The sequence below is a fragment of the Buteo buteo genome, chromosome 19 (assembly GCF_964188355.1).
Source record: "Buteo buteo chromosome 19, bButBut1.hap1.1, whole genome shotgun sequence".
NCBI lineage: Eukaryota > Metazoa > Chordata > Aves > Accipitriformes > Accipitridae > Buteo > Buteo buteo.
The window spans coordinates 28274623-28302006 of record NC_134189.1 but is presented as its reverse complement, the minus strand read 5'-3'; the positions used below and the strand labels follow the sequence as shown (position 1 = coordinate 28302006).

Sequence of the window (27384 nt, the reverse complement as noted above, 5' to 3'; positions counted from 1 at the left end):
CTTTGATTAAGGATTTTGGGTTACTTTCTTAGTTACTAAGAATTCATGGCAGCTGAAAATCTGTTTTCAACCCACTTACCTTTATCCCATTTAGCTCATGCCAAACTATCCGTTCGTGTCTATGGCATGGAGCTAAACACAGGAGTCAGTCCCTTAAGAGCGTTAAAACAGACCAGCTTAATTAGTGTGGCTGTCTACTGTCTCATTCGGGGATTTCATGGAGGACTGTAGAGTTGCTATTGCTTTCCGGAAGAGTTAATGAGTGTAACTGGTACCTGAAGGAAATGTCCAGGGAAAGCGGTTGCTGTAGGGAGCTTTCCCTCATTAATCAATGATGGAAAAGGGAAAGAAGAGCAGCAGCACTGCCAAGTGGAGATAACTCTTGTCTCGGATGAGCATTTTGGGCCCTGATGTGGCTAACCAGCTCTCTAAAGACAAATGAGTTAATCTTCTGCCTAGGTTTCACCTTCTACCAGGTACGTAGAGTGGTGCTGATGTGCTTTATCAAATGTTCAAAGGACCATGAGTAAAAGGTGTAATGTAGCATGACGATTTTGTCTGTGGTTGGCTGTTTTTCCTTGCATATAATAATAGAAGTGCACCGTGAGTTGCCCCAGACGCAGACTAGCAAACAATCACGCCATGCAGTACCGTGGAAGAATGATCATACCTTTCTAATACTTGCTGGTATTTCAGGAGTTGTGGGGTTGCATGTTTCCTGCATTTGTATTTCTGTTTATTTTAGTCTCCAGCAGGGACCAAGCACATAGACAATTAAGTTCCGGATATGACTGTGGTTTCGTTTTTAAGAGTAGTCAGTACCGCGCGGCACGACTTCCCGCTCACATACTCTGTGGGCTTTGTGCTGCCCCGCATGGGAGGCTGCGGCTTCGGCGCAGGACGCTCTGAGCCTGGGGGTCAGTCCCCTCTCCCCAAAAATTTCATTGCGCTTGCTGTGAGAAGATCTTGGAAGAGCTTCTGGAGAATTACTGAAGGAGAGACAGGTAAGTTTGGGAAAAAGGACTTTTGGGTGCTTTTTTTAATTTTTTTTTTTTTTTTTTAACTGTAAGACTTTCTGTGTCCACATGTATTCTTCTTGCTAGGATGACATCTCTTCTGATGCTAATGAGCAAAAATGGCTCTTGAAAGGTCTGGTACTAAACAAGGAAGTAAAAGTAAGTTTTAAACTGGGCACACAATGCATATTCTCTTTTTTTTTCTTATTTATTTTTTAATTCTAGTTTTCTGTAGGCAGAAATATTACTATTAACATTCCCACTTGGTTTTTGTTCCCTCCTTTTTGTGATCTATTTAGACAACTGTTCCTAGGAAATGTGTGTAAGGTAATGCGGAGTAGGGCTTTTGTGTTTTCAAACAGGAAATAAAACAGTTGAAACAATTTGGTAACATCAGTAAGAGCCTTGTGTATATTCTACAGCTAGTTTGTATGCCAGAGACCACTGGTAGCTCATTAATGCTTTGTATCGTGTATCAGAGATATATGGGAGCCAGACTGTGTGAAGACTCGTGGAGGAAAAGTGAGCTGGTATGACCCAGTTGGAGAATTAGTTGTTTTACCTGTCCGTAGTTGTGGCATTGCAGTGTTGTGCAGTAGTCTAGCTCTTGGCCTAAGAAAAATTGTTGGCTGCCTCAGCAGGTGACAGAGGAGAAATAAAACATTCCTTGACTTTAAAACGGACAAGCCTGTAATATCTATGATGTTGTCTCAGTAACAGAGAATGAAGGATCAAATTATGCCATTTCGTTTGAATAGTCAATAATTAAGCTTCAGTTTTATTTTAAAATGCCATCGTGAAATACCTCTGCAATCAGTATTCAAGCTGCTGTCTCCTACAATATCTGTTCTGCAAGTACTGATAAATAGTGCATGCAAGAGGATGAAGGCTGGAAAAACCAGCATGTCAGTCACAACTCTGAACGGCAAATTTGAACAATGGGCTGCAGAAGCTGGTTGCAGCAAACGTTGAAGCTTGCATGCGAGAAACAAATCTTCCATCCCTTCCTATTTCTCATTAAATGGCTAACCCCAAGAAGGAGTCCCAACCCAGTCATGTTCCATCTTAGGTTGTTTCTGCAGTAAGTTATTCTCTGAAAGACTGCTGTCTAGGATCAAGCCTCACAGAAATGAAACTTGTCACAAGAAGGACTGCTCGTGAATGCTAATTATTAGTAATAAGCAATGAGTCTGTTAAATGCTAAGGAACTACAGTTCTCAGGCTCTGAAATGGCTGACGGAAATCAATGTAGGTAAATGTGAAGTGAAACACATGGGGGAAAAAAAAATACTAGCTCTCCAGATAAATGATGGGCTCTGAGCGGAGTGTTGCTATTCAGGACTAAGATCTTGGGGATATAATAGATAGTTCCATTAGTGTCAGCTTGATACTCAGCAGTCATCAAAAAAGCAAACAGTGTTGGGAATGAGGAGGAGAGGAATGGAGAACAACGCAGGGAACAAAGAGAGGTTGTAGTGCAGCTCCTTAAATCTGTGCAGATCTGGTTCCCAGCACTTAAAAAGGGCCGTGGTAGCGCTGGAGAGCGTTCAGAAAAGGGCGACTGGGATGGTCAAAGGTACTACGGAGTGGGTTTCCCTGTGAAGGACGACTAAGATGTAGGCTGTGCTTCCTCAGTTTCGGAAAGAGATGACTGTCAAGGGTGTAGGATAGTAGGACAGTAGTAACATGGGGTAGTAACACAGTGACGTGAAGAATGCGAACCCGTTGATCTCCTTTGCACTGTACGTAGTGGGGACCTTCAGGGGAAGCTGCCAGGTGGCAGATGAGAGCAAGCGGCAGGAGGTGGTGCTTCACGCAGGGTAAGGGCAGCTCTCCGGCTCCTCACTGTCAGTGGTGGGAGACACTGGTATTCAAGGGGTGAATGGGAAGTAAATGTGTTGACAGCTTCTAATTACCAGGACCCCAATTTTGATTTAGGAAGGCTGAGCTGCAGGCTGTTGGAAGTGTTTTAGGGAAGTATCTGTTAATGCTCGCTCTGCTTATGGTTTGGTTTTTTTTCCCCTAAGCTTCTGCTTTTGGGTGCTGTAAGGCACTTGGACACCAGGCGAGCTAGTCTTACCCAGTATAGCAACTTTAATGCTCAGAGTAGGACACACAGGACTGAGGCCTTAAAGGATATTAACTTACACTGTTGCAAATTCTTAATTTCAGGCCCTTTCCTACAGGCTACCAAATTTTAAAGACTGGCTTCCGATATTTGGGTTCCTTGGCCAAACAGAGACCAAGGCTGTGGCAGGCAGTACACGTCACTTTGGTGTGTAAATAGTCAAAGGAAATGTAAGAGATACACAAGTTGAGCGTTGCAGCAAAGCTGAGTTAATTTAAATGGTGGTTTACACAGATGATTGCGGAAGGCTTACGAGCAGAACTTCCCAAGCGATAACAACTGTCAGAAACATAATTAAAAGTAAGTTGTCCTTAGGTTGCTCCATATTAACTTTTATCTCTCAGTTAATTTCATCTGGGCAGTCTTAACTCAGATAGTTCAGTTGTTCCTTAGGTACGAAATGACTCAATTTCTCCTATCTTATTTTACCAAGCAGCTTTTTAGAGACAGCATTCAGTTTTGCAGCCACCATAATGAAACTAATTCGCTCGTGACCCTTTACCCTAGCGGCTTGCTGGGAATTTTGTACCTAATTTGTTATACTAGACTGATGTGCAAAAGCATCCAATTGCTATTTTCTACCAATATTCTTGGCTTGACAAAATCCATGTTGAAATACGTGTTCATAATGCACTTTGACTGGAGCCTTTAATAAATATGTGAGAGAGATCCTGCCGAGCAGCACCATGGTGTTTGGCATATAAAGCTATCAAGGAGATGAATGTCACCTTGGAGATGTTCTATGGGCACTGTGCAACAGCATTTGCAGCAACTGCCTTGCTCCACTGTGCTTATAGGGCTGGGTCATCATAGCATCTCACTTCAGGCACCAGTGGTAGCAGCTGAGACTGTCTCTTTGGTAACAGAATGGAGGTGGTAACTGAAAAATACAAAGCCAGGGCTAGACTCTCATTTAAATGTTCTGGATTGCTCTTTAAAGGTGCCATGTCCACTCATTACATAGGGAGCCTTGATAGACGGAGCTCCTAATACGGGCATCTTGGGTAGACATCTTGTGTGAACCTCTAACATAGGGCATCTTGCTTTCTGCTAAAAAAGAACAAAAAGAGTCAGCCTCCCCTCTCCTACAGCAGCCCTGCAGCATTGAACTTCAGAGAGGAGGGAGAGCATTCCCCATCCACAAACAGGTAGCGCTCCCAATTAGAGAGCAGAGCAGCCGTCCATCCCAGCGGGTACCCTGCGTCCAGCAGCAGCTGGGATTCGATGATTCAGAGGAGTGTAAAAAGTCTTCCTGATCATCATGTTGTCTCCTCTGCTCTGGCTTTCATAGATTTTAGGACTGTCAGGAAAGGTGGGATCTCTTACTCATGCTAGTACAGATGCTGCCGTGACACAAACCGTATGCTGCCATGACTGTCCAGGACGGAGAACCGTGATCCTTCTGTAGTTCCCTTCACCTCTGCAGGCAACCATTTATTTGAACAGTTGCAGTATATAACTCCAATTTCTTGCACTCAAATCAACATACATTTGGTTTAATAAAGAGCCATCTTCTTGCATGGCTGGATGGCTGGGTGCAAAGTGTTATGGTGAATGGAGTTAAATCCAGTTGGCAGCTGGTCACAAGTGGTGTTCCCCAGGGCTCAGTTTAGGGGCCAGTTCTCTTTAATGTCTTTATTAATGATCTGGATGGGGGGATCGAGTGCACTCTCACTAAGTTTGCAGATGACACCGAGCTGGGAGGGAGTGTTGATCTACTTGAGGGCAGGAAGGCTCTACAGAGGGATCTGGACAGGCTGGATCGATGGGCCAAGGCCAACTGTATGAGGTTCAGCAAGGCTCAGTGCCGGGTCCTGCACTTGGGACACAACAACCCCATGCAGCTTGGGGAAGAGTGGCTGGAAAGCTGCCTGGCAGAGAAAGACCTGGGGGTGCTGGTTGACAGCCGGCTGGATATGAGCCAGCAGTGTGTCCGGGTGGCCAAGGCGGCCAACGGCATCCTGGCCTGTATCAGAAATGGTGTGGCCGGCAGGAGCAGGGAAGTGATTGTCCCCCTGTACTGGGCACTGGTGAGGCCGCACCTCGAGTCCTGTGTTCAGTTTTGGGCCCCTCACCACAAGAAAGACATGGAGGTGCTGGAGCGTGTCCAGAGAAGGGCAACCAGGTTGGTGAGGGGCCTGGAGCACAAGTCTTATGAGGAGCAGCTGAGGGAGCTGGGGGTGTTTAGGCTGGAGAAAAGGAGGCTGAGGGGAGACCTTATCACTCTCTACAAACACCTGAAAGGAGGTTGCGGTGAGGGGGTGTCAGTCGCTTTCCCCAAGTAACAAGTGATAGGACAAGAGGAAATGGCCTCAAGTTGCGCCAGGGGAGGTTTAGATAGGACATTAGGAAAAATTTCTTCACTGAAAGGGCTGTCAAGCATTGGAACAGGCTGCCCAGGGAAGTGGTTGAGTCACCATCCCTGGAGGTATTTAAAAGACGTGTGGACGCGGCACTTGGGGACATGGTTTAGTGGTGGACTTGGCAGTGCTAGGTGTATGGTTGGACTTGATGATCTTAAGGGTCTTTCCCAACCTAAATGATTTTATGATTCTACAATAAAGTTTGTAAGAGAGACTATTCAGATTCTACTATCTGTAACTTTTTATTGAGTTTTAGTCTTTGCCAAGCTAAAGCACCCTATTTTTTTTGTGGACTTGACTGAAAAACCGTTACGCAAACATTAAGATTGCAAAAACAAGCACTTAAAACTGGACATTTCCTACTACGTAAGCTGCCTGTAGAGCCTGGCTCTTATCTTTTGTGTTGTCTGCCTATGCAGCATTACATACCCATGGTTAAAAAATCGGACTCGTCTCCACTTGCACTGTGGTTTGAGTCACAGCTTCTAGAAGAGCCAGCTTCTTATTCGTAGATAGTTGCCGGTGATAGAGATGAACTTCAGCTGGTGTTTGGTAGGACAGCATGTATAGATGGCTGTGCAGCCTCTCCACCCAGCTCCGACAACCCCGTGCTTTTCTCTGACTTCTGCTGCCCTCCAACATGACTCTTAGCTGTTTTGGAAAACCTTGCCCATGGTTTTGTGTTTGTTGGCAAGGTATTTTCACCACTGTGTTGTTTATCATCATTCTGCTTTCATTTGAGGACATCTGGGTTGGGAAGGAAAGTCGTTTTCCAGTCTGTGTTTAAAGTAAAAAAATCTTTGAGAAGCCATGCAACTTAATCTAACAGGGAGATGGGATTGTCTACTCAGAAGCCTGTCATTGTTTCCCCACAGCTCTACCAGCTGGTCTAATAAAGGAAACTGTTCATATTTATAAACTTGTCTCTGTAACTTAACTACTGTATTCTTGATTTAATACTTCTTAGGTATTGGTCATTTTTATAGCAGATATCCATTGATACCTAGGAACTGAAAACTTTTTCATTTCAGTTGAAATAGGATTTTACTAATCTAATTCAGGTGAAACCAAATTAGATGGAATTAAGGCAAGTTTTAGTGCTTCAGGGCTTTTTTCCTACATTTTGATGACTAATAGAAAAAGGAAAGTTCTTTTCAACTTCTTTTTCTTTACACACATTTAAATACATTTTCAGATTTTTTTTAAAAAGCAATCCACCAGTCATGACATAGTAACTAAAAAAATCCTCTTCAGTTTGTTTGTTTGTTTGTTTGCTTTCTTCTTAGCACTAATTTTGATCTTTACATGCCTTTTCTCATGTTCCTTTTCCTCCTGTATTTTTTACCAGTTTACCAGGAGTGAGAAAAGACAATGGATCCAGACTTTTTAAATGTGTTTACACAGCCTGCTGGACTTAATCAATTCCTAGCTGAAAATGTCATAGCTCAAGGTATGTACTTTATGAACGAGGACAGAAAAGGTCCAAAGAATGACCTGAAGAACCAAACAGAAAATGTGCACTACAAATGGATCACATATTTTTCAGCAGTGGTCCCATGGTTTGATCAGCAGTGAGTAAGCTCTATACGTGTAAGTTGGGTGCAGACCCTCTAGAGGCAGATCATGAAGAAGCAACACAAATTCTAACTGGTTCTGTAAATGATATTTAAATTTCACACGTAAGGATCTGACCAAGTTTGTTTTCCTCTTTCCAGGATTGTCCATCTAGATTTTACTGGTTTGAATTACATTGAAGCAGTCTTAATAGTCTGTTATACCATTTTCTTGCTCATAAGGAATCAGTTAAAATAAAAAATGACAGTGTTTCTACATACGGCAGTTAGTGGCGCTGAGTAATATTAAACTGATAGCAGACTTTACAGCAAACTTGCATTAGTCATACCTGATCATTGTAATGGATCTTGTTTGCTTCCTTTCATAGGTGAGAAGAAGAAAATCATAAAACCGACCTCAAGCAACAATCCCAAATTGGAAGAATTAAAACTGGTAGCATTTCTTTTACTGTATTGTTTAACCCTCACCGCAAGTTGTTTTACCCTGTTGTGTTAATGCTCAGCCCTGTAAATTACCCAGCACTTTGGCCGCAGTCCCCCACTCTCTGTGGATGGGGAGGAGCTGTGCTTTTGGCACTTGGGCTCCACACAAGTAAACCAGAGCTTTTGCTTAAGCGCAGCGCCAGGATGGCTGGGGCCGAATAAGTCCAAGCTTCAAATGCCTGCATCACCCAAGAGTGGTCACTGCCCTGTGTAAAGTGAAGTGTAGATTTAAAAACTGAGTTTCTTCTTATATGATACCTCTCCTAACTTGGGAAGTGTGGATGAGCCACACCAGAAGTACCCAGTTGCTACTTCATTGTAATGACAGTGTAAAATAGCAATAGAGTCCAGCTGGAACAGTGGACTGTGACCAAAAGCAAACCCACGTCAGCATTTGCTGTAACTAAAGAGAGATGTTCGGGTACGTGCAAGTTTGCTGCCCTGATCCCATGATAACAAGTTTTAGGATTGCTGTGCTGATTTGCAACAGTCTTCTGTCTTGTCTTCTACCTCCGGCGGCAGCTGGCTCAGCTGCGATGCAGCCTGACGATAGCAGAGAGCAGAGGGAGAAGGGATGAAGGGTAGGCAAGTCACCCAGAATTCAGGAGAAAAGCTTCCAAGTTGTTGTATGGTACATTATATGCTTCAGGTAACTGTGAAAGATTAATCCTATTTCATGGGAAAGTACTTTATTTCCAAGTAATTTTCAAAATCTCTCCTGTGCATTCAATCACAGTGTTTAATGGTGCAGCCCAGGGGAAGGCTAGCATACTGAAATGTCCTGGAAGAAAAGTGGCATGTCTCTTATGAGACCAGCACTTCTTACATTATGGAGGCACTAAAATTGTTATAAATATTATGAAAACCAGCTTAGGCTACGTGCTGATGTGTGTATTATATGGCATTCATAAATCCATCAATACATACGTTTCTATATTACGTTTTCTTAAACCTTCGTGCACATTTGATCAAAAAGATTTAGGTTTTGTGTCAGGCTTTCACAATGTCTTTATAAAAAAGAGAAAATCTGAAAGGTGGTGCTGCAAAATGCAATTATGTTGCCTACAGCGACACTGAATTTGTTCTTTCCAAACTGCCAAAAATGAAGAGCTTTCCTCAGTTTATGAAGATTTCTGTGAGCTTCAGTGCTTAATCCATTTCCCATCAGACACTTCTGAAACAATGTCCTTTACCGTCTAATTTCTTTTCTTTGGATGATGAGGAGGTGGAAATTGGGTCCCAAGGGAAGCAGTTGTCTGGGTGCCCATGGATGCCACTGATTGCCACCTTAATCTTAAGAGTTCATGGCTCCTCTAGAGAACAGATTGGGATGGGGATGGGATGGGACAAGAAGGGATCTTCAAGGGAGGAATAAGGGAAGCAAAGAAACTTGCTTGGGAGAAAGACTCTGTTCCGCTACACTTTCATTTTGAGGTGGTCTTGGGGAACTAAGGAATGTGAAATGGCTCTCTATAGTTACTATAAATACCGAACTGCATGTAAAATAGAAGACGGTTACATCTGAAAGCCAGTAGCAAACTTCTTGAAGTACTCCTTTTCTCCTTTCCCTATTTACTCATTTTTAGACACAACGCCCTGCTCTGCAGCTGAGCGGGGCCCCAGCAGCTGATCTGAAAGCAGAGGTGTGTGAGCTGCAGGCTGGGGATGTGGCTGTTGGGAGCCGAGATAGCAAATGAGGGATCTTATAGATCTGTACTCAGCGGTACCTTCTGCTTTTCTGACTTCCATCTGGTTGTACCGCTGTGTTTGGGGTTCCACTCTATCCCTCACACATCTAAAGCATTGCCAGGTCTTAACCTGCAAGCATTAGCTGAGGAGCACAGCTTTCTGCTCTAGAAAATTCTTCTTACTTCTTAGCTGAGGAAGTATATTACAAACACTTTGACAGCTTCTCAGTTCAGGCAAGTGCCAGCGCCAGGCATTTTTGTTTCTTGTGTGGTTTCAAGCATCTTGGTCATATTTCTTTTTTTTCAAACTTCTTTTTACATTTTTGTTAATGTTGGCTAACTTACAGGGATCTGCTCTGAATTTTCTTCTCTGCTTACTGCAAGTGAGAAGGATATTATCCAGACAACAAACTCCAGACACTCACTTGTAGCAATAATAGCAATACAAGCAATACGCATCCCTCTTGCCAGAGGTTCTTGTTAACAGCCAGCTGGGGCTTCTGCTTTGCAGTTCTGCTTCAGCAGGTTATCTTCCCTTTCTATCCACATATGTGGATAAAACACGTGCTTGGGGAAGTGCTGAGGGGCTCCTTTGGTCTCCTGTGTAGGAGCACAGTGCTGAAGGAAGGGGCTGCAGGGCCAAGGGATGTAACTGGGAACGTGGTTCCTTTCCAGTTGTAGCCAGCCCTTGGCTTCCTGAGCAGCTTCCCCTTGCAAATGCAGGAAGGATATTGGAAAGGGCGATGGGAGGTGTATTAGGTTTGTGTGGCAAGATTCTGGTAGCGGGGGAGTTACAAGGGTGGCTTCTGTGAGAAGCTGCTGGAAGCTTCCCCTATATCTGATAAAGCCAATGCCAGCTGGCTCCAAGACGGATCCACTGCTGGCCAAGGCTGAGCCCATCAGCGACCAAGGTACTGCCTCTGGGGTAACAGATTTAAGAAGGAAAAAAGTTGCAGGAGGCACAGAAACGGCAGCCGGAGAGAGGAGTGAGAACATGTAAGAGCAACAACCCTGCAGACCCCCAGGTCAGTGAAGAAGGAGGGGAAGGAGATGCTCCAGGCGCCGGAGCAGAGATTCCCCTGCAGCCTGTGGTGAGGAAGACCGTGGTGAGGCAGGCTGTCCCCCTGCAGCCCATGGAGGTCCATGGTGGAGCAGATATCCACCTGCAGCCCGGGGAGAACCCCACGCCAGAGCAGATGGATGCCCAAAGGAGGCTGTGACCCCGTGGGAACCCCGCACTGGAGCAGGCTCCTGGCAGGACCTGCAGATCTGTGGAGAGAGGAGCCCACGCTGGAGCAGGTTTTCTGGCAGGACTTGTGACCCCGTGGGGGATCCACACTGGAGCACTGTGCTCCTGAAGGACTGCATACCATGGAAAGGACCCACGTTGGAGAAGTTCATGGAGGACTGTCTCCCGTGGGTGGGACCCCACGCTGGAGCAGGGGAAGAGTGAGATGAGTCTTGCCCCTGAAGAGGATGAACTGGCAGAGATAACGCGTGATGAATTGACTGTAAACCCCATACCCCGTCCCCCTGCGCTGCTAGGGGGGTTAGGTAGAGAATCCGGGAGTGAAGTTGTGCCCAGGAAGAAGGGAGGGGTGGAGGGAAGGTGTTCTGAGATTTGGTTTTATTTCTCATTACCCTACTCTGGTTGATTGGTAATAAATTGAGTTAATTTTCCCCAAGTTGAGTCCATTTTGCCCGTGACAGTAATTGGTGAGTGATCTCTCCCTGTCCTTATCTCGACCCACAAGCCCTTTGTTATATTTTCTCTTCCCTGTCCAGCTAAGGGCAGCGGGGGAGTGACAGAACGGCTTTGGTGGGCACCTGGCATCCAGCCAGGGTCAACCCGCCACAGGAGGACTGCCACACAAGATAGCAAAATAAACAAAATGCTTTTTTTCCCCCTGAAAAGGTGTTTGGAGAGCAATTAGTATAAAATTGCAGAAAGAAAAAGAAAACACAAATAGGAAAGGGAGGAGGGCTAGTAACATGAATGACTATAAGGAACAACCAACAGAATGACTGCAGCCTCTTTTCTAACAAACTTTTGTCTGACAGTTGAATTTGTGTGAATTCTGTGATGTCTAATGAAGTCAGGAGTTGGGAAGTGTACTCTGTAGCCTTTTCTGTGATGGAAGTGGGAATAGGGTCTGTCTATCCACCTGTATAATTATTTCTACAAAATTCATAGGAATATAACTTGTGAGATGTCTATTTCACTTGAAAATTAGGGAGAACTGATACTTAACTTCCCTTTAAAAAACAACCACAAAGCACAAAGGAAGTGGAGGTTGAAAGCAAACCAAGATAAGGGACTAAAGAGAAAGGTGAAACACAATATAGCACTGAGTGCTATACTGTCTAAACAACAAGAATGTAATTGCCAGCTGCTTTGTTTTCCTCCACAGTTATTGATTGACTGGATTAACACAACTCTGAAAGAGGAACACATAGTAGTTAAAAGTCTGGAAGAAGATCTGTATGATGGGCTGGTACTTCATCATCTTTTGGGTAAGCTGCTGCTTTGAGTTTAGCTCACAAACACATCATGGAGGAACTTCCAGATCAGAGAATAAACCTCACAAATTGCAGTAGCAGTGATCTGCTGGAGTCTTGCTTCTCGCTAACGGAGAAGGTACTGCACTGTGAACCATCTGTGATAACTGCAATTCTGAACAAATGCATGATGATCTGCTATTGGTTTTATATAATTATTTTTCTTCTAAGAAAGTCTTTTTACCTGCTAGTTAACATAATAAAAAGGTTAACTTTGAAGTGTGAAATTACAGTGCCTCTGAAGGGAAGGAAGGCTTTATAAGCCAGGAGCTTATGAAGCAGCATATAGTGGAATCAGCACTATAATTTATATGTTTCCCTGCTTTTAAAAAAAAATTAAAAAGTTCTAGGTCTAAAGCACTGGGCTGGAACTGGAACTGATGAAAATCTAAGAGGCTTTCTATACTATGAAATGGTTGTATAAAGATGTCACCTCTTGGAACAGCCTGTTGGTCTATTTCTATTTCTCCATCTCTCCTGTCCCTACTTCATTTTTCTTTCCCCTGTCACTCTTTTTGGGAATGTCTTTCAAATCTTGTCTCCTTTTCACCAAGGCTGAGGGAAACAGCATGAGCAGGATTGGCTTATTTTCGTAGTTTACTTGCCTAAGCAATGAGCTGGGATTTCTTCTATATATGTAAGTTGATAATGCCTTTGTACACTACCTACAGGAAAGATTCACTCATTGGGTTCCCATAGCTTCCACTAGGAAAAGAGGAATGTGGAGTGTTAGGGTGGGGGATGATGCAGCAAGGAATGACTTGAGTCCTCTCCCTTTTGCAGAGCTTCACTGATTTTACTGAGGCTTTCAGACAGCGCGGGAGTTTAACAAGGCATACAGCTGTGGGATGTGGGTCTGTGGAAGCTATTAAGTGGTATCAAATATTTAAAACAAGACTTTGCGTGCTTTGCTGTCATTTTACGTTTCTGATTTATTTTTTTCCTATAATGGTGTTAAAATACATCCTTCTCCTTCCTATGGACTCTCTGTCACAGAAAACCTAGGATCTCTCAAGTTGGATGTTGACAAGATTGCATTAACAGAAAAAAAGCAGCGACAGAAACTCTCTGTGATTCTGGAAGCTGTGGCTAAGTGTTTGCAACTGGAAGAAAGTCAGCTGAAATGGAGTGTGGAATGTAGGTGCAGAAGTGAAATTGGAGAAAATTATCCATCACAGGGCTTCCTCTGCTATAAAGCTGCTTGGAGGCAAAGGGGTGCCAGAACAGTAATTAAACAACCTGTTTTCAATTATCAGTTGAATCAGAAGTGAGACAGCAATACCTAACCGTGACTGGGTCATGCAAGCTGCATCCTCTGGGTGTGTGGCTTGTGGACCACTTAACAGCCCTCAGCATCTGTGAATCTGTCTCACAAAAAGGACTTTTAAGGTGTGGTATTGCTGAATTGTGATATTATATAAACCCCAATCTGATGTCCTACATGTGTTATGGCCCTCCATGACTTTGGGATCCTCTACACAGGGAGAATTCATGACATTTTAGTGAGGCTTACTTGTTTTGCATACTAAATGTTGTTTTCTTTCTTTATGTGGAATAGCTATCTTGGCAAAGGACTTGCTGAGCACACTGCATCTTCTGGTTGCAATAGCAAAGCACTTCAAACCCAACCTGGCCATGCCTCCAAATGTTCAAGTGGAAACAATCACCATTGAGGTAATTATAGTTTCAGTATTTGTTACAGTAGATCCTGGAGACCTTTCACAAGACTAATTTGCTTAGAATTAGGGGGAAATGTGTGTACAACTGTGAAAGAGATACTTGTATTTTCTGTGAACTGGGCCTTTTAATTTCTGAGTTTGCTGGACTAGACCATCATTTTGTTCTCAGTTCAGATGTTGTATCTTTAAAAGGGTAGAAACACTATGCTGTTTTTTCTCCTTGATCAAAAAAAAGGAATGGTCCAAACTGACAACAGCTATTAATCTCTGTAAAGAAGAAGAAATTCTGCTGTTACTATCTCTAAGTGTTTTAGAATAGAAGCCTGCACACATAAATTGTGATGCTGGTTCAATGCTGAGGATTTATTTCTTTAGGGGAAGGGATTTTCTACTCCCCTTCCATTGGGGTCACGTTTTGTAATTTTTCTCTACAAGCTGAGATCTACATGCTTTCTTTCTCTATTTGTTTCTTAAAGTCAATGCCGGGACTTTGGGAGAACATCAAATATCCTGCAATTTGGGATATAGTTGCAAAAATTAGCACCCCTGTGTTACAGTTTTAACAGAGGGTTTGCGATTCAGTGGTGTTGGGAGCCCAGCACACGGTCTGTATGGCGTGACCTAGTGCTCTTCCCTCTTTGGAGGATCCTAACTGGAACTGAAGCGAAGCGTGCCCTGGAGCTACGTCTGTCACTTTAGGAGGTTTAAGTGTCCTGGAGGGACAGCTTCTTCTGGGGCTTGGTTCTGCAAAGGTAGCCGTTGTGGCCCCGTCGCAGCTGAACGCTTCGACAGAGGAGTGGTCTCTCCGGTATCTAATGGGAGTCCAAACTGTGCGTTGCTGCCCACGCTCCTGTCGTGCGGGTCTGATCGGTGACAACCCAGACTCTGAGGAGAGCGGCCCTCCATCTAGTGCCTAATGGGGCTGCGAGCGCCTCAGCCGCGCAGAAATCGGGAGGGGTTATCTGCGAAACTGCAGCATCGGAAAGGGCCGTTCACCCTGGGAGAGAGAGGAGAGGGAATGGAGATAGTGGGGTTGTGGTGGGGAGCTGATTCCCCGCAGGAGAAATCAACACCCCCGATGGGAACGGTAATCATTAGGTCAAAAGTGAGGAAAGCCCGCGAAGGCACAGCTCAGAAGAGGGCTCAAGGGCAGGAAAGGGGAAACGTTGGGGAAGCCCAAAGGAGACCAGAGAAGGCCTGGCCCTTCCGCGACACGTGCTGCAGGAAGGACCTGCCTTTGCCCCATTGGGGCTGGCTGTGCTCTTCTTCAGCGATGAGTTGACCCAGAGGAGTTGACTCAGTATGTGAACGGGCTGTGCTTTTCACTGCCTAAAAGGGGAGAGTGGCAAACACCAAAGACTTTTCTGTCATAGGAGATGTTTGCCAGGTGCCTGAATAAAGCAGCAGGCATGCCCATCCTCTCCTATCTCTTCAGACTGCCAGTTGGGTGGAAGCAGTGTTCTTTTGATGTTTTGTGGAGTACTAAGATTTATATAGAGGAACAAGGATACAAGGACATAAGCAAAGATCCCAGGTGGCTTCAGAAATAGTAAGAATTGCCAACCTAAATCTAAGCAACCCACCAAACCTAAGTCCTCTGCAGGGGGGATTCATCAATGGGTGGCAGGCCGTGGCGTGAGGTTATTATAAGGCAGCAGTGACCACCTCCAGTGCTGTAAAACTGAAGAGTCCTTAATGCAGTGAAGTGCACAAGGAAATCCTTGCCTGCCCAAAGCAGCTCGATGCATTCATCAAGTCTCGGGTGAACATGCCAGCCTTTGAACTTCACCAGCGGAGGGACCACGTGCTTCTCCTTTGGCTTCCTCTGATGGGGAAGTAGGTAACTTCTGGTTGAAGAGCAAAGAGAGCAGAAGGGAGCAGCAATGTCTCAAAGTGCCTGTACTAATTGCACTGGACTTCTTGAATAAATACCCTCTGGTAATCATTTAAGACAGCGAACAGGTCATGAAAGCCTCATTAATGCTTATGGATTTTTTGTGTGTAACAAAACCAAAAATATTTATTGTCCTTTCAACAGAACACCTCCAGAGGATTAAAGACGGCAAATGCGGTGGAATATATCACAGAAAACAAGTAAGAGGGGATATATCTGGTTTTTACACTGTCAATCAGAAAGGAAATATTGTGGGTGTTTTCCCCCTTAGAAAAAATAGCTGGGATCATGATGATGACAAAGAGTGTAAACCCAGGCATGCGTATGCATGCAAACTGTTCCTCTGATTTCTTTCCTTTTTTTTTTTTTTCCTCTTCAGATTTGGTATTGTGGTATAATACCTTTCTTTACTCTTTATGTAAACTTCAGTAAAATAATGGGTATGACCATTTCTGAGGCTTAGTGTTTGTCATTGCCATGGAATATAATAACAAATATAATAACAAAAATTGAGTACTGTAAATCTGCCTGTTCCAGACTAAACTGGAAATTTCCTAAAGCCACAGTGGTTTAAATCTACTTGGAATTTATTGCTATTGTGTCATTAAATAAAGGGAAAAGAATCAGTTCTTATTTCACTGTGAAAGAAAGGTTTGAGCTTGCTGAGTTTGTGAGGTACTGTCATTATTAAAGGAGTTAAGTAGTAGGATACCTTTGATATATGCAGAAAATGTGGACATCATTTCAAGAACTAGAAATAGGTTTTCCTACTTCATCTTTTATATGCTAGAACATCTTCAAACTCTAATATCATGAGCAGCTTATTGGAAGAGGATATTATGGATTGTGCTTATAAAATAAATGTTCGTTAGTCTGCGGGACAGTTAAAATCTCATATACTTCCAAGACCCTATACAGATATATAGTGTACTTAAAAATGTCTGTTGGAAAGTCACTCTGATGTAGAGTTAATGGCACTTTGTACTCTATCTCCTGCTTTACAAGACAGCTGATGGCCCAGATAAGCTTTTCTTGTGAATAACATTAGTTCTGCTGAATGCTTTTTCCAATTCTTGCTTTTTATTGCACTTTCAGGGAGAATTTAGAAGCGCAGTCAAGTAAGTACTGGCATTGCCAACCTCAGTGTTTCACTATTATGTGCTATTATACACCACATTCTGATCCGTTTTTACCACTTGATAAAATTGGTATGCTCCCACTAGAGTTAATGGAGATTCATGGATTTCTCCTAGTGTTTTTCTCCAAATGTCTTCTGTTACTGTCTGTTCGTATCAGTTGGAAGTTGATATATAGTTTGGAAATTGGGTGGTCACTTTGCCCGTGGGCTACAGGCAACAGATGGGAGGTGAGACAAGAAATGATAGAGTGGGTTGATAACCCAACAGAGAAGACCTGGCTGAGGGACAACCCATGTCTTGGATTTACGTATTGACCTCATTCACTGCTGGAACTATTTATGAGCATAACGACTTGAGAATTGTGCTTCTTGTTGCTACCAGTTTCAATGTAGTTTCCTTTCTGCAGTTTGCAAACAAGATTTTGAAATCTATTGGTGCTTGGCTATGGATGGCAGCTCAGTAAAACTAACAACCCCCAAGATTTTACCCTTAGGGTTTTTGAGGGCTGTGAAACACCTGAGGTGAAAAATGTCCACGTGGGCAGAGCCTGCAGAAGGTCTGGGCACTCCTCAGGCTTCAGTGTGAGCTGCTCTTCCTTGCTCCAAAGGAGCACGTTGCATCCCCAATGAATCAATGCAACCTTTTTAATTCTCTGCTCTGCCCTTTATGCTAGCATTTTCACCCTTTGCAGAGGTGCAAACTATATCATTTAATACATATTTATCACTTATTCCACTGAGTGGCCTCTAGTGTGGGCTGAAATTGTTAAAAACGAAACAAGACAAACAAACAAAAAAACCCCAAACCAACCCCCAAACCCAACCCTGTAATTAGGTGTTTCTTCCAGTGGGCTGATTCTGCTGGAAAGAGAAATCTGCATTTCACTCTTCAAAATGCTTTCTCTGTCTATTTTTGACACAGCTTGCTTAACAAAGAGAGAAATCCCGAAGCGTGGCTCCAGAAGAGGGCTCTCTAGTTTGCGAGACCGTTGCAGGTTTCAAACTGTGGCTCAGTGATTTGTTTGATGGATTCACCGGTTCCCTGACACTGCTCCTGCAGCAACCCCCTAGCAGGGAGGATGGAGAAGCCTGAGGAAACCCTTTCACAGTGGAGGATTCTCTGTTGCTGGCTTTTGGGAGGAATCTTCCTTAAGCAGAGCTGCCTTTGCTTTCCTGCACTGTAGAAACTGTTTCTCCATTTTCTGCTGCCAGAGTGCCCTTGATTTTTAAGGGTGTTTCAAATGGTTTGCTCATGCTTGAACCAGAGCGGTCTTGCGGCCAGGTGACCATGAGGAGCTGTATCCTGCTCTTGTCAAACCTGGGCTGAAAATGGAGGTGAGGGGGGGCGTTCACAAGGGCCTCGATGAATCATATTTCCTTGGAAATCTTTAAATTTGTGCTAGTTCTCTGGTGCAGATTTGCTAGCACCGGCTCAGTGCCTGCCTTTAAACTGGATGGCAGCACTGGTCATTTTTGAGGTCCGTGAATTTTCGGAGGAAGGGCAGCATCTCCAAACCCAGTATCTAGTTTGTGTTTTTTTGAAGGAAGGGGGCTGTTTTTCTGCAAGTTTGATGTAACTGATATTAATGTTGGGGGAGAGCAGTAAAATGTATAGCTCTTCTTCTCTGCTTACAATATTTTATCCCAGAGGTTCAGAGTTAAAAAAAAGGTAACTGAAAAGAAACTGTAGACATGCGAAACTTAGCCATTGCTCACACTGGTGAGCACAAATCTTGAGAACCTCTGCAGGCGAAAATCACAGAGCTGGATGAAGTAAATTGTTTTCTCTGATGTAGTCAGGCTGAAGGGAAGCCTGTCACCCCGTCCTCTGATAAATAGAAAAGCAGGATTTTTCCCTGTCTCCCTGTGACTTTTTTCCTCCTTGGCTTATAAGGTATGAACACCTTTCTCCTCCTGGAGCCACTTTAAACCTCTGATCTGACAGTTATTCCAAATAACAGCAATTAATTTTGTTTTGATACAGAAGATGATGCCTTTGATGAATTATTTAGCCGTGCTCCAGATAAACTGGATGCTGTAAAAAAGGTGATTTACTTTTTTAATAGACATCAAAATTTGTAAGGTAAAGCATAATTCATGACTTCACTGAAAAAAGTTCCCTTTTCTTCCACCCTCTCCTCCCCTTCTGTTTTCTTTAGGTATTTTTGCAATTTGTCAACCAGCATGTTGGAAAATTGGGATTAAATGTGAAAGACATCGAATCTCAGGTACCCTGCTCTAAGCTGCATGTTAACCATGTTTTTTCAGCCATTTGAGCGTTTCCTCTCACCATTAGGATTCCTCCTTTTTGTTGTAGGAATTTGAAACTTGGCAACGTAACAATTATTTCTAGCTTCAGGTTAAGAAACCGGGCTTCAGTTTCCGAAGTTTCTGAAGCTAATAAGTAATGAAAAAATACAGCTTTGTATTGAATCCTGCCCTCATAATGCTACAGGGAGTAATTTTCGGAGTCTGCCCAACTCTTGTAGATGCTCTTTCTGTCAGGATGGAAATAAGGGTGTTCTGAAAATTAAACCGCAAGCCAAGCTGATTGCTGGTGCTTAGTGATTTTTAATGCTGGATTTGCTTCACGGTAGGAAGGCCTGATTTTCATTGCATTTCAAAGTCCCACCCTCTGAACACCGACCTTCCTTAGAGCCCGTGAATTAGCAGAAGAAGCGCTCATTAGGCACCTTGGGATCACCTCTCCAGGCGCCGGCAAAGGGAGGCACAACTGTACCTCTGCCGTCCTCCTCTGCTGCTGCTGCCCCCAGGGAGGGCAGCCGACGGCTGGTGCGGAGCTGGGGGGCTCCAGCACCCTCCCGCACCTCTCCAGGGAGCCAGCAACGGATGAGCAACGAGCCCGGGGACGTCCCTCCCAGCTTTCTCATTCCCTGCTTCTGCAGCCACCCACGCAGAACGCAGCCCGCAGCTCTTGCGTCGCTCCAGGCGTTCAAAACCTTGGTGCAGTGGCAGTCCCTGCGATGTATGTCGCGCAGACGAAAAGCGGAGCTGTGCTCCGGTGCTCTTCTGGGTTTTCCTGGTGGGCAACTGTGAGAAAGGAAGCTTTGCAAGTGTTTTCTCATAAATCTCGGGCGCTGGGCACAGTTTTCTTTTATTTATAGTTGTGCGTTTGTCGCTTGTGGTCGTCTGAAGTCTCTGCACATCTGGAATAGTTTGTTTTAATAGCTGTCCTCTTACAAGGTCATATTTTCACTATTATGAACTTGGGAGCCTTATGTAACTAAATACGAAGTTCACTGTAGAAGAGGTTGAGGGAGCTGAGTCATTAGGCTGTCTGCTTGCCAGAGTACCATTTAAATTCCTTTATCGCTAGAAAGGCATTTATCGGAGTAATTTACTAAAAGCCAGCATAATAAATAATACTCAGATCATTCTTCATCTAGTTTGCAGATGGAGTTATCTTACTGCTCTTAATTGGACAACTGGAGGGTTACTTTCTGAATTTAAGGGATTTCTTCCTGACTCCAGCCGGCACCACGGAGATGGTAGGTTGTTATTTAATTACTTAGAGCTTGAGGCTTCAAACATCTTGTGTATTTAATGCTTCCATGTCAGTGAAGAGCTTTGCCTCTTGCTTTAACTGCTGCTGCATATGAAGTCATATGCATGCACAGTGTTTGCAGGAGAGTGGTTTGGGACAGTACAAATGCAGGTACTCGATGCTGTTAAAATACCCTGGAACAGGTTGATGCCTTCTTCAAAATTAATTATTATGTTATGGGAGGCAAGCTATTGTTGCTTGCATTTATTTGGCAGATACATGCTTCTGAAGCCTTCTGGTAAAATCCAGAGTCTGTGTGGTGAGGAATTGGTATGCTATCTCCCTAGAAGTCTGTCCTGCAAACAGCATTTTAAAGTGGATGACACCTTTTACATAGCAGAACTGGATCCCTATAGGTTTCCTTACGCTGTCCTAAAAATATACCTTAACCAAGACATGACCAGAAGATTTTGAAGGCCCCCTTTATGCTTAGGAAGCTCTTGAGAATTTACATCTTTTCCTCCCCCAAGGCTGGGAGCTGTAACCTACCCAGCCAGACTTGCTCCACACCTTTTTCAACCTCTACCAGGCAGATTTCATCAGTGCTTTAGAAGAAGGAGGTGGCATCAGCCAGAAGGTAGCGTGTGCAGGGCTGCTGGTGTAAACGCCTCCTCCACAGACCTAGGATGCTGAGATATTTTGAGATATTTGAGATATTTTCAAATTGGCTCTGGTGTGGGTAGGGATTTTTCATTTGGGTCACTGAACAGCTCTGAAAATCTTGAAACGGTAGCTGTTTTTCCTGGGTTACATTCAGTTAGATCTCTGAAGGTGAAACGTGTCAGATCCTTTTTGCTTGATTGCTGCCTGAGAAGGAAATCTCTCCTCTGGCGTGGTTTGCGTTACAGCTTCCCCAGACCAACGAGGCTGTCGTCCGATTCCTGACCTCACCACAGTTAATATCCGTAGGCAATATTCATTTGTAATGAAAATTCTCAGAGGTCTTGTATTAATTAATAACTATTCCTGTGGAGCTTTCCATCAAAATATTTAAAAGCACGATTGTCTGAGACCTAGGTTTAAATTTTGTCAAAAATTCATTGCTGACTGTTGATGACTGTTTAAGGTATTAGGAAAATTCAGATTTTTTTTTGATCCAAGATGATTGAGAATGGGGAAAATATATTTTGAAGGGTTGAATCAAACAAAATCAAAGCATTTCCTTGCAGTTGTTTTTCTTCCCTTTCTCCTCCACTCAGTTTTCAAAATTGTTTGCTCTGATCCATTGACTTGGAAATAAATTTTTAGTATTTCCGTTAACTTTTTTCAGAGGAAGTCACTGAATTTTTTTTAATTTAAAATTTCATAGATAACCTTTTTCTTTTTGGATCAGCCCTATTCAAGCCTCACAGATCTCTTTCAAAAACAAGATACCCCTACATTTCAGGTACAAATCAGAGCTCAGACTTTCTAGATTTTACCCTGCATGTGCTGGTCACTGGCCTCAGAGAAGAATGTAATGGGGTTGGGTACTGGTTCAGTACAATTCTCTACATCCTAGTCATTTCATTTTAGCAAAGTTACTTGCAAGTACTGGACTTACCGTTGAACAATTTGCCAAAGCGGTATTTACCATTTGTTTCTCCTCTGATGTTCATTACAAGATGAAAAGTGGGATGACAACGTAACTAAAAATATTGAGGGACCATAGTTCAACTGTCATTTGTACATAAAATACGTCTTTCAATTCCCCTGTGCTTTCTAACTCCCTGTCATTTTAGACGTTAATTGGTACAGTAAGGTATGAAAATGTAACCTTTGCTGAGATTTAAAACACATCATTTATGTTATAAAAATGATGACAACTGCACACACCGTTATGATCGGTGCGGTGGATCAACTTTCATTCAAGCTGAAAGCTTGTGGTTCAAAGCTGGTACGTACACTTCGTGAATTGCAAGGAGGGGAAATTGGGATGGAAACAGTGATACTGAGGAGAAAATAGAAACAAGAAATAGGGAGGGCAGGAACCCGTGTTAGAGGGACGGGAGGGGTGAAGAAAGCAGGAGCAGAAATTTGGGAGGTGACCCACCTACAGGTGTAAGAAGACAACACTGCATGTGGGTAGGTTTGTTGCAGGTTTTTTGGGTGTTTATTACCAAAAAATGAGGTTTACAAGTAACTGTAAAGAAAGTCCAGCTCTGGGTGTTCATGTGTATAGAAAGATGTGTATTCTGAGACAAAGAATATAATCACAAAATAGGTCAGGCTGAAATTAGGGGTGAACTTTGTGCAGTCAGGAGATGAAGAAGATGATGAAGGAGGGCCCCTGTGCTTATCAAATTTGGGTGAACTTGGTACTTTTGCCAAAACACGCCCAGAGCTGAAATACCCCACATGTCCTGACCTCTGTCCGGTTGTAAATCCTGGAGAATTGTCCAGGTCTTTTGAGTGTGGAAGCACAGCTGGATGAAACAACTTATTTTTCTAGGTTGCCTTTCTTTGGCAGTGATCAGTATTTCCGTCTGAAGATTTGTTTTGAAATCTGCATGTTATTGTTCCTTGCAAATCTCATACACATTACAGAGAGGGAAATGTGCCCCTTTTACCTATGCTGGTTCATTAAGGAACGTTTGATTTATTCATTCCAATCAGAAAATTGTTTAGATCTGTATGAGCTTAAGCTCTCCTGGCTGCTGACTGTCAGAGGAAGAAAACAAGCCTGAATCCAAACTGTCAGTCTCAGTTACTTGTAAACCAGAGAACCAGGTAAAACATAAATCTATTGCTTCACTTCAGAGCACACGGTTTTTGCTTGGCTTATGCGTGAGGGGCCTCTGTGCTTATTGTCAGAAGATAATAGGGAACAGCACGGCAGCAGTTCCGATGTGGCTCCCGAAGGAAAAATTGCTCAGTAGCCTAAGGAATGTGCGAAGAGACAATTTGAAGTTCGTTCAGATCTTGTTACTTCATTGGAGGAAGGGAGCTTGCTAATTACCAGCCAAGTAAACAACTGCCCTTAAGCTGTTAAAAGCTAGTAATGGGATGTTATATTACTTTAAAAATTCATTCATGACTACTGTATATGCATGTGATGCTGCTTTTATATGGGGGAGAGGAAAAAACAGTGAGAAAAACCAGAAAAAACCCCACCCTTCATTCATAGACATGTGCTTAATTTCTCATGAGTAATATTAAGGATATCACCACTACTGTTATTGTGTATAGACATCTTTATATGTTAAACCATAAACTTCTAGTTCACAAATATAGCTGATCAGAAGATTTCCAATCTTTGTAACTCTGAATGAAATAGAGAGACCTTTTTCCTTACGTATTTTTTGTTTGTTCCAAATGTGGTAAGCATATGGGCATTGTTAAAAAAAAATAGAAATAAACTTCATGCATCTACTAGATCCAGCGTGTTTTCCCCTTGGAAACATCCATTAACACAAGACTTTCACATGCAAGGCCTGTCTTTAAATAAATGCATTCTTCTACCTCATGGGATATGTTTTGTTGGAGATGGATTTTACATCTAATTTTATATGATAATTGGTAGAAATTCTGAAGAGCACTCCATCAAAACTAAGGAGATGAATATGAGTACATATTTATCAATCAGTATCTTCAGCTACTAGAGAAATACTTTTTAAAACCTGCTGGCCACTGCACCATTGGGTGGAAAATATTTTCTGTTATATTGATATCTCTCTGTCTCATCAACAGCTTCACAATGTTAACCTTGCATTGGACTTGCTGGCAGATGGAGGTCTCCTGAATTTTTCTGTGAACTCTGAAGGTGAGTCATGACATGCATACTTGTCTGGAATAGAACTGCTAATATCCTGGCTTAGCAAAAGTTAGGGTCCTTGAAGAAAGTAAGTTCTGCAGTCTGACACTGGCACATTTCATTATATGGCTGCCCCATAGCTCCTCATTCAGAATGAATAGCAATGAAGCTGAGAATTGTTTTGAACAATCTTTATTTCTATACTAAAAATGTTGGATTGTTACAAGTTTAGTAACTTTACACTAAACTTAAACTGTTTAGTAAGTCAGTATTTGTTAAAGATTTAAAACAGTGGCAGCTCTGAGGGAAACTACAGCAGCTGAGCTGGAGGGAAAGTTTTTTTCCTATCTCATAACAAGTTTTAGTGTGTTAAAAACAAGCTTGTTTCATGTGGAAAGATACCTTGCAGAATATGTCCTGAAAATCAGAAACACTGACTGCTCTATTCAAGCCCAGAAGAGCTGGTGGGTCAGTCCGCTGGATGTGAAGTTAATACGTTTTAAGTTGCTGTTCAGCCTGGTTCAGACCTGGGAGCTGAATCTTGATCTCCTACATCCAAGTGAATGCTTTCATTGCTGAGTCAATGTACGTGCATGTTCCTCTCTCTTGCCCCACCACAAAAAAAAAATTTCCTGTGGATGAGTCCAATTTTACAATTAAAAACTGCTCCACAGAAAAATTTTTGACCAGCTCCTGGTGGGATGAGGGATGTGGCTACATTAATGAATGGTGCTGTGACTGCTTAGCCTGACCCCTTGCACATCAAAAGCTTGTTGTTGAATAAGGAAATCAAATCTTTATTAAAAATAGAAAGCATTCTCTCTTCCCCTGTTAGTTATTCATAAGCAAGTGGTTGCATGTGTTTAGTACATAACCCATGGCATCATGGAGACAGAAGGATACAATTTAGGACTTTTCTTTGTTTTTTCTTTTGTTTTCCTTTTCCACTACTGCTTTGATGGTGTTGGGAGTTTGCATGACAGGCATGCATGAATTGTGGGCTTTTGCCATGTTGCATAGAGCTGGGAGTTCGGAAAGCTATTTATGTTAACTTTGAAAAGAGTACTCCGCGTGGGCTCAGGTCTCCATGCTGAGATTCACCTTTTGTAGGAAAGGAGTTAAACCCATGCTTGCTTTCCTTCCCTCTGGCTATCCTGCACTGCCTCAAATACAGAGTTGATCAATATAAGAAATACTGGTGCCAACATCTGCAGGTCCTTTAGCTTCATTGAGAAAATCCTCAGCCAGTGATTGAGTTTAGTATGATTTAGGGGTACTTATTACAGCTACAGTATTTAGACTGTTCAAGGATCTCATTTACTAGTGTTTCATTGTTAGTCTTTCTCATGGTGATTTACAGCACTGTAAGAAGAACAGTAAACCCTCTAAATCAGTTAGCCTCTTCCATTGCAATTATTAAATACAAGTGCAGTTTGTTTAGCCAAGAACACGGAAGCTGAAAACTAAATGAAAAAAAAGAAAACAGCCAACAGCAGCAAAACACGATGTAATCATTACAACCAAAAAATAGTGTCAGGTAATTCTCAACATGATTCCTGCCATAGGAGAATCAGAAAAAACTAAAGCTGTAAAGTCCTATTAAATTATCTACTCTGTTGTCTGCTAGGGAAGAATTGTTTCTTACTATGCATTATTTATCCTGTCTTCCAGCAAGGTAGTGCAGTGAAAGTCCCTTTTCCTTAAGTTCATTTAATAAATAAATAATTTGCTAGCTCTGTAGTTCCTGTATTGCTTCTTGTTACAATTAGATTGTCTAAGTTCACGTTATAATTGGGGAAAGGTGGAGGATTATCTTTGGCAGTTGCAGTCTCTTGCTAATACTTCCCATCTGGTTTTGTGGTTTCTTGTGTATCCACAGATATTGTGAATGGAGATATGAAGACTATAATGCGGATTCTGTATTGTTTGTATTCCAAATACAAGACCAAAGAAACATGAAGAGCAAGGCCAAGATCTCAAGAGCTTGGACTTTTTTTTTTTCTGCTTGTTTGCCCCCCCTCCCCACAGTGTGTCAGGGTCTGATTTTTGGATTCCCAGCTCTGTTTGCCACTGTTTGTGTGCGTGCACTTGTGTTCGGCACTTGCTGTATTAACATTGTATATGCAAGTACGTATTCATGCAAGGTTGCACATACACCGCCTGAATAACTGTAAGCATGTGTGTGTCCAGGGCCCGTGTACTGTGTCATTCTGTGGCTGTAGCTCTTGCTCCAGCCCTGTCTCTTGTTCTCTCTTAGCTGTCCTAATGATGCAAAGAAGTGCAATGTGTGTTTATTCTGGACTGTGGATTCTTTGCTTCTGGAGATGATTTTGGAAGCTGTTATTGCAGCCTCCCCAGTTCCCTGCTTCTGATTCATTCTGAAAACTAGAGAGGTGAAAGACCCACCACGGCGTCTCTGGGAAGACTGCAGACACACTCGAAGCTCAAGTTCAAAACCTTCTTTACACAGGTGGCCAGCTGTTGTCACACAAGAGGATGTGGACTGGGCGCCAAATGAATAGGTAGCTGAAATGAAATCTGAACTTATCAAGTGTTTGATAAAAATTTCACCATTTGCCTGCTCGAATATGGAAAAGGGACCCAGAATAACATGCTGGCGTCAGACTGTGCAGTGACAGAGGCATCTCCGGCCCAGCTGTGGCAAGTTGCCCTTATTTCCTTGCTAAGCTAATGCCAAACTGTGGCCAGCTCCAGCCTGTTGCAGCCCTAATGTAAAGTCTGACTAGCGGGGATGCCGAATCCTGTGTAAAGCAGGTTATACGAGCGACTAGGACAACCACGCTTTCTCTCCGGTAAGAGGTGGATACGTGCTGGCTTCCTCTGCAGCTGGTAGAAGTAGAGGCCGTCAAGGGCGGGAGTAGCGAAACTCTGAGCTTCTGCCACTTCTGACGGGATACTCGTGCTGTGGGGACTCTCAAACTCCTCCGAGACTCTCTGAGGTGAATTTGTCCGGGGACCATCCGCAGGCATTCCAGCAGCTCCCTCTGGGTGCCCGAGAGGCTGGCCGCAATTTATTTTAGCTGTCACCCTTGGTCTTTCTCAGGGGTTTTAAATCAGAGCTCCTTCAAAACCTCCCTAAACTCCCTTGACCTTAAAATTATGTCATATTTGTGTTGCATAAGCTTGAGATCTAATTAATAAAAAAAAAGATGTTTTGATATTATTTTGACTTCCATCTAAACTGATTTAATTTCCTGTCGTCAGTGACTCTGACATTTGATCTCTGATCTGATCCTCCATCTGTGTGTTAATGGGAAACCAAAACTCGCCTAGCGCGAGTGCTGACATTTACAGATGAGAATTTGTTGTGTCTAGTTCTGGATCACACAGCCTAAGAAAGATCCTTAGATAGCAATGCTGATAAGTCTTCGAGTTCTGCCTTTGAAAATGGTAATACTGCACAGCTGCTGGAGGAAAGAGTTCTGCAAACTGCCCTGAGCCTAATCCTTTTTGCACCAATGATTACCTTGTTGTGTTTTTACAGAGAAAAAATCCAATGTGGTGCCAAGGAGCTACAAGATCGACTTGCTTCCCTGGCAAATT

General features: G+C 43.1%; 1 protein-coding gene across 3 annotated transcripts; it reads left to right on the top strand.

Moving 5' to 3' along the window:
* The first annotated feature begins 752 nt into the window (after window positions 1-752).
* On the top strand, window positions 753-27012 carry PARVG (parvin gamma). Of its 3 annotated transcripts, XM_075051833.1 has the most exons (14): window positions 753-1004; window positions 1104-1175; window positions 6856-6957; window positions 7450-7514; window positions 11664-11766; window positions 12808-12948; window positions 13370-13485; window positions 15529-15584; window positions 16480-16502; window positions 18507-18568; window positions 18682-18750; window positions 19930-20031; window positions 23757-23829; window positions 25700-27012. In XM_075051833.1, exons 3-14 carry the CDS (start codon window positions 6879-6881, stop codon window positions 25777-25779), a joined length of 969 nt encoding a protein of 322 aa, XP_074907934.1. In that variant the 5' UTR covers window positions 753-1004; window positions 1104-1175; window positions 6856-6878; the 3' UTR covers window positions 25780-27012. The 3 variants fall into 3 exon arrangements, with proteins under 3 accessions (XP_074907934.1, XP_074907935.1, XP_074907932.1); XM_075051834.1 differs by lacking the exon at window positions 1104-1175 and having other exon boundaries at window positions 6864-6957; XM_075051831.1 differs by lacking the exon at window positions 1104-1175 and having other exon boundaries at window positions 754-1004.
* The last annotated feature ends 372 nt before the right edge of the window (window positions 27013-27384 follow it).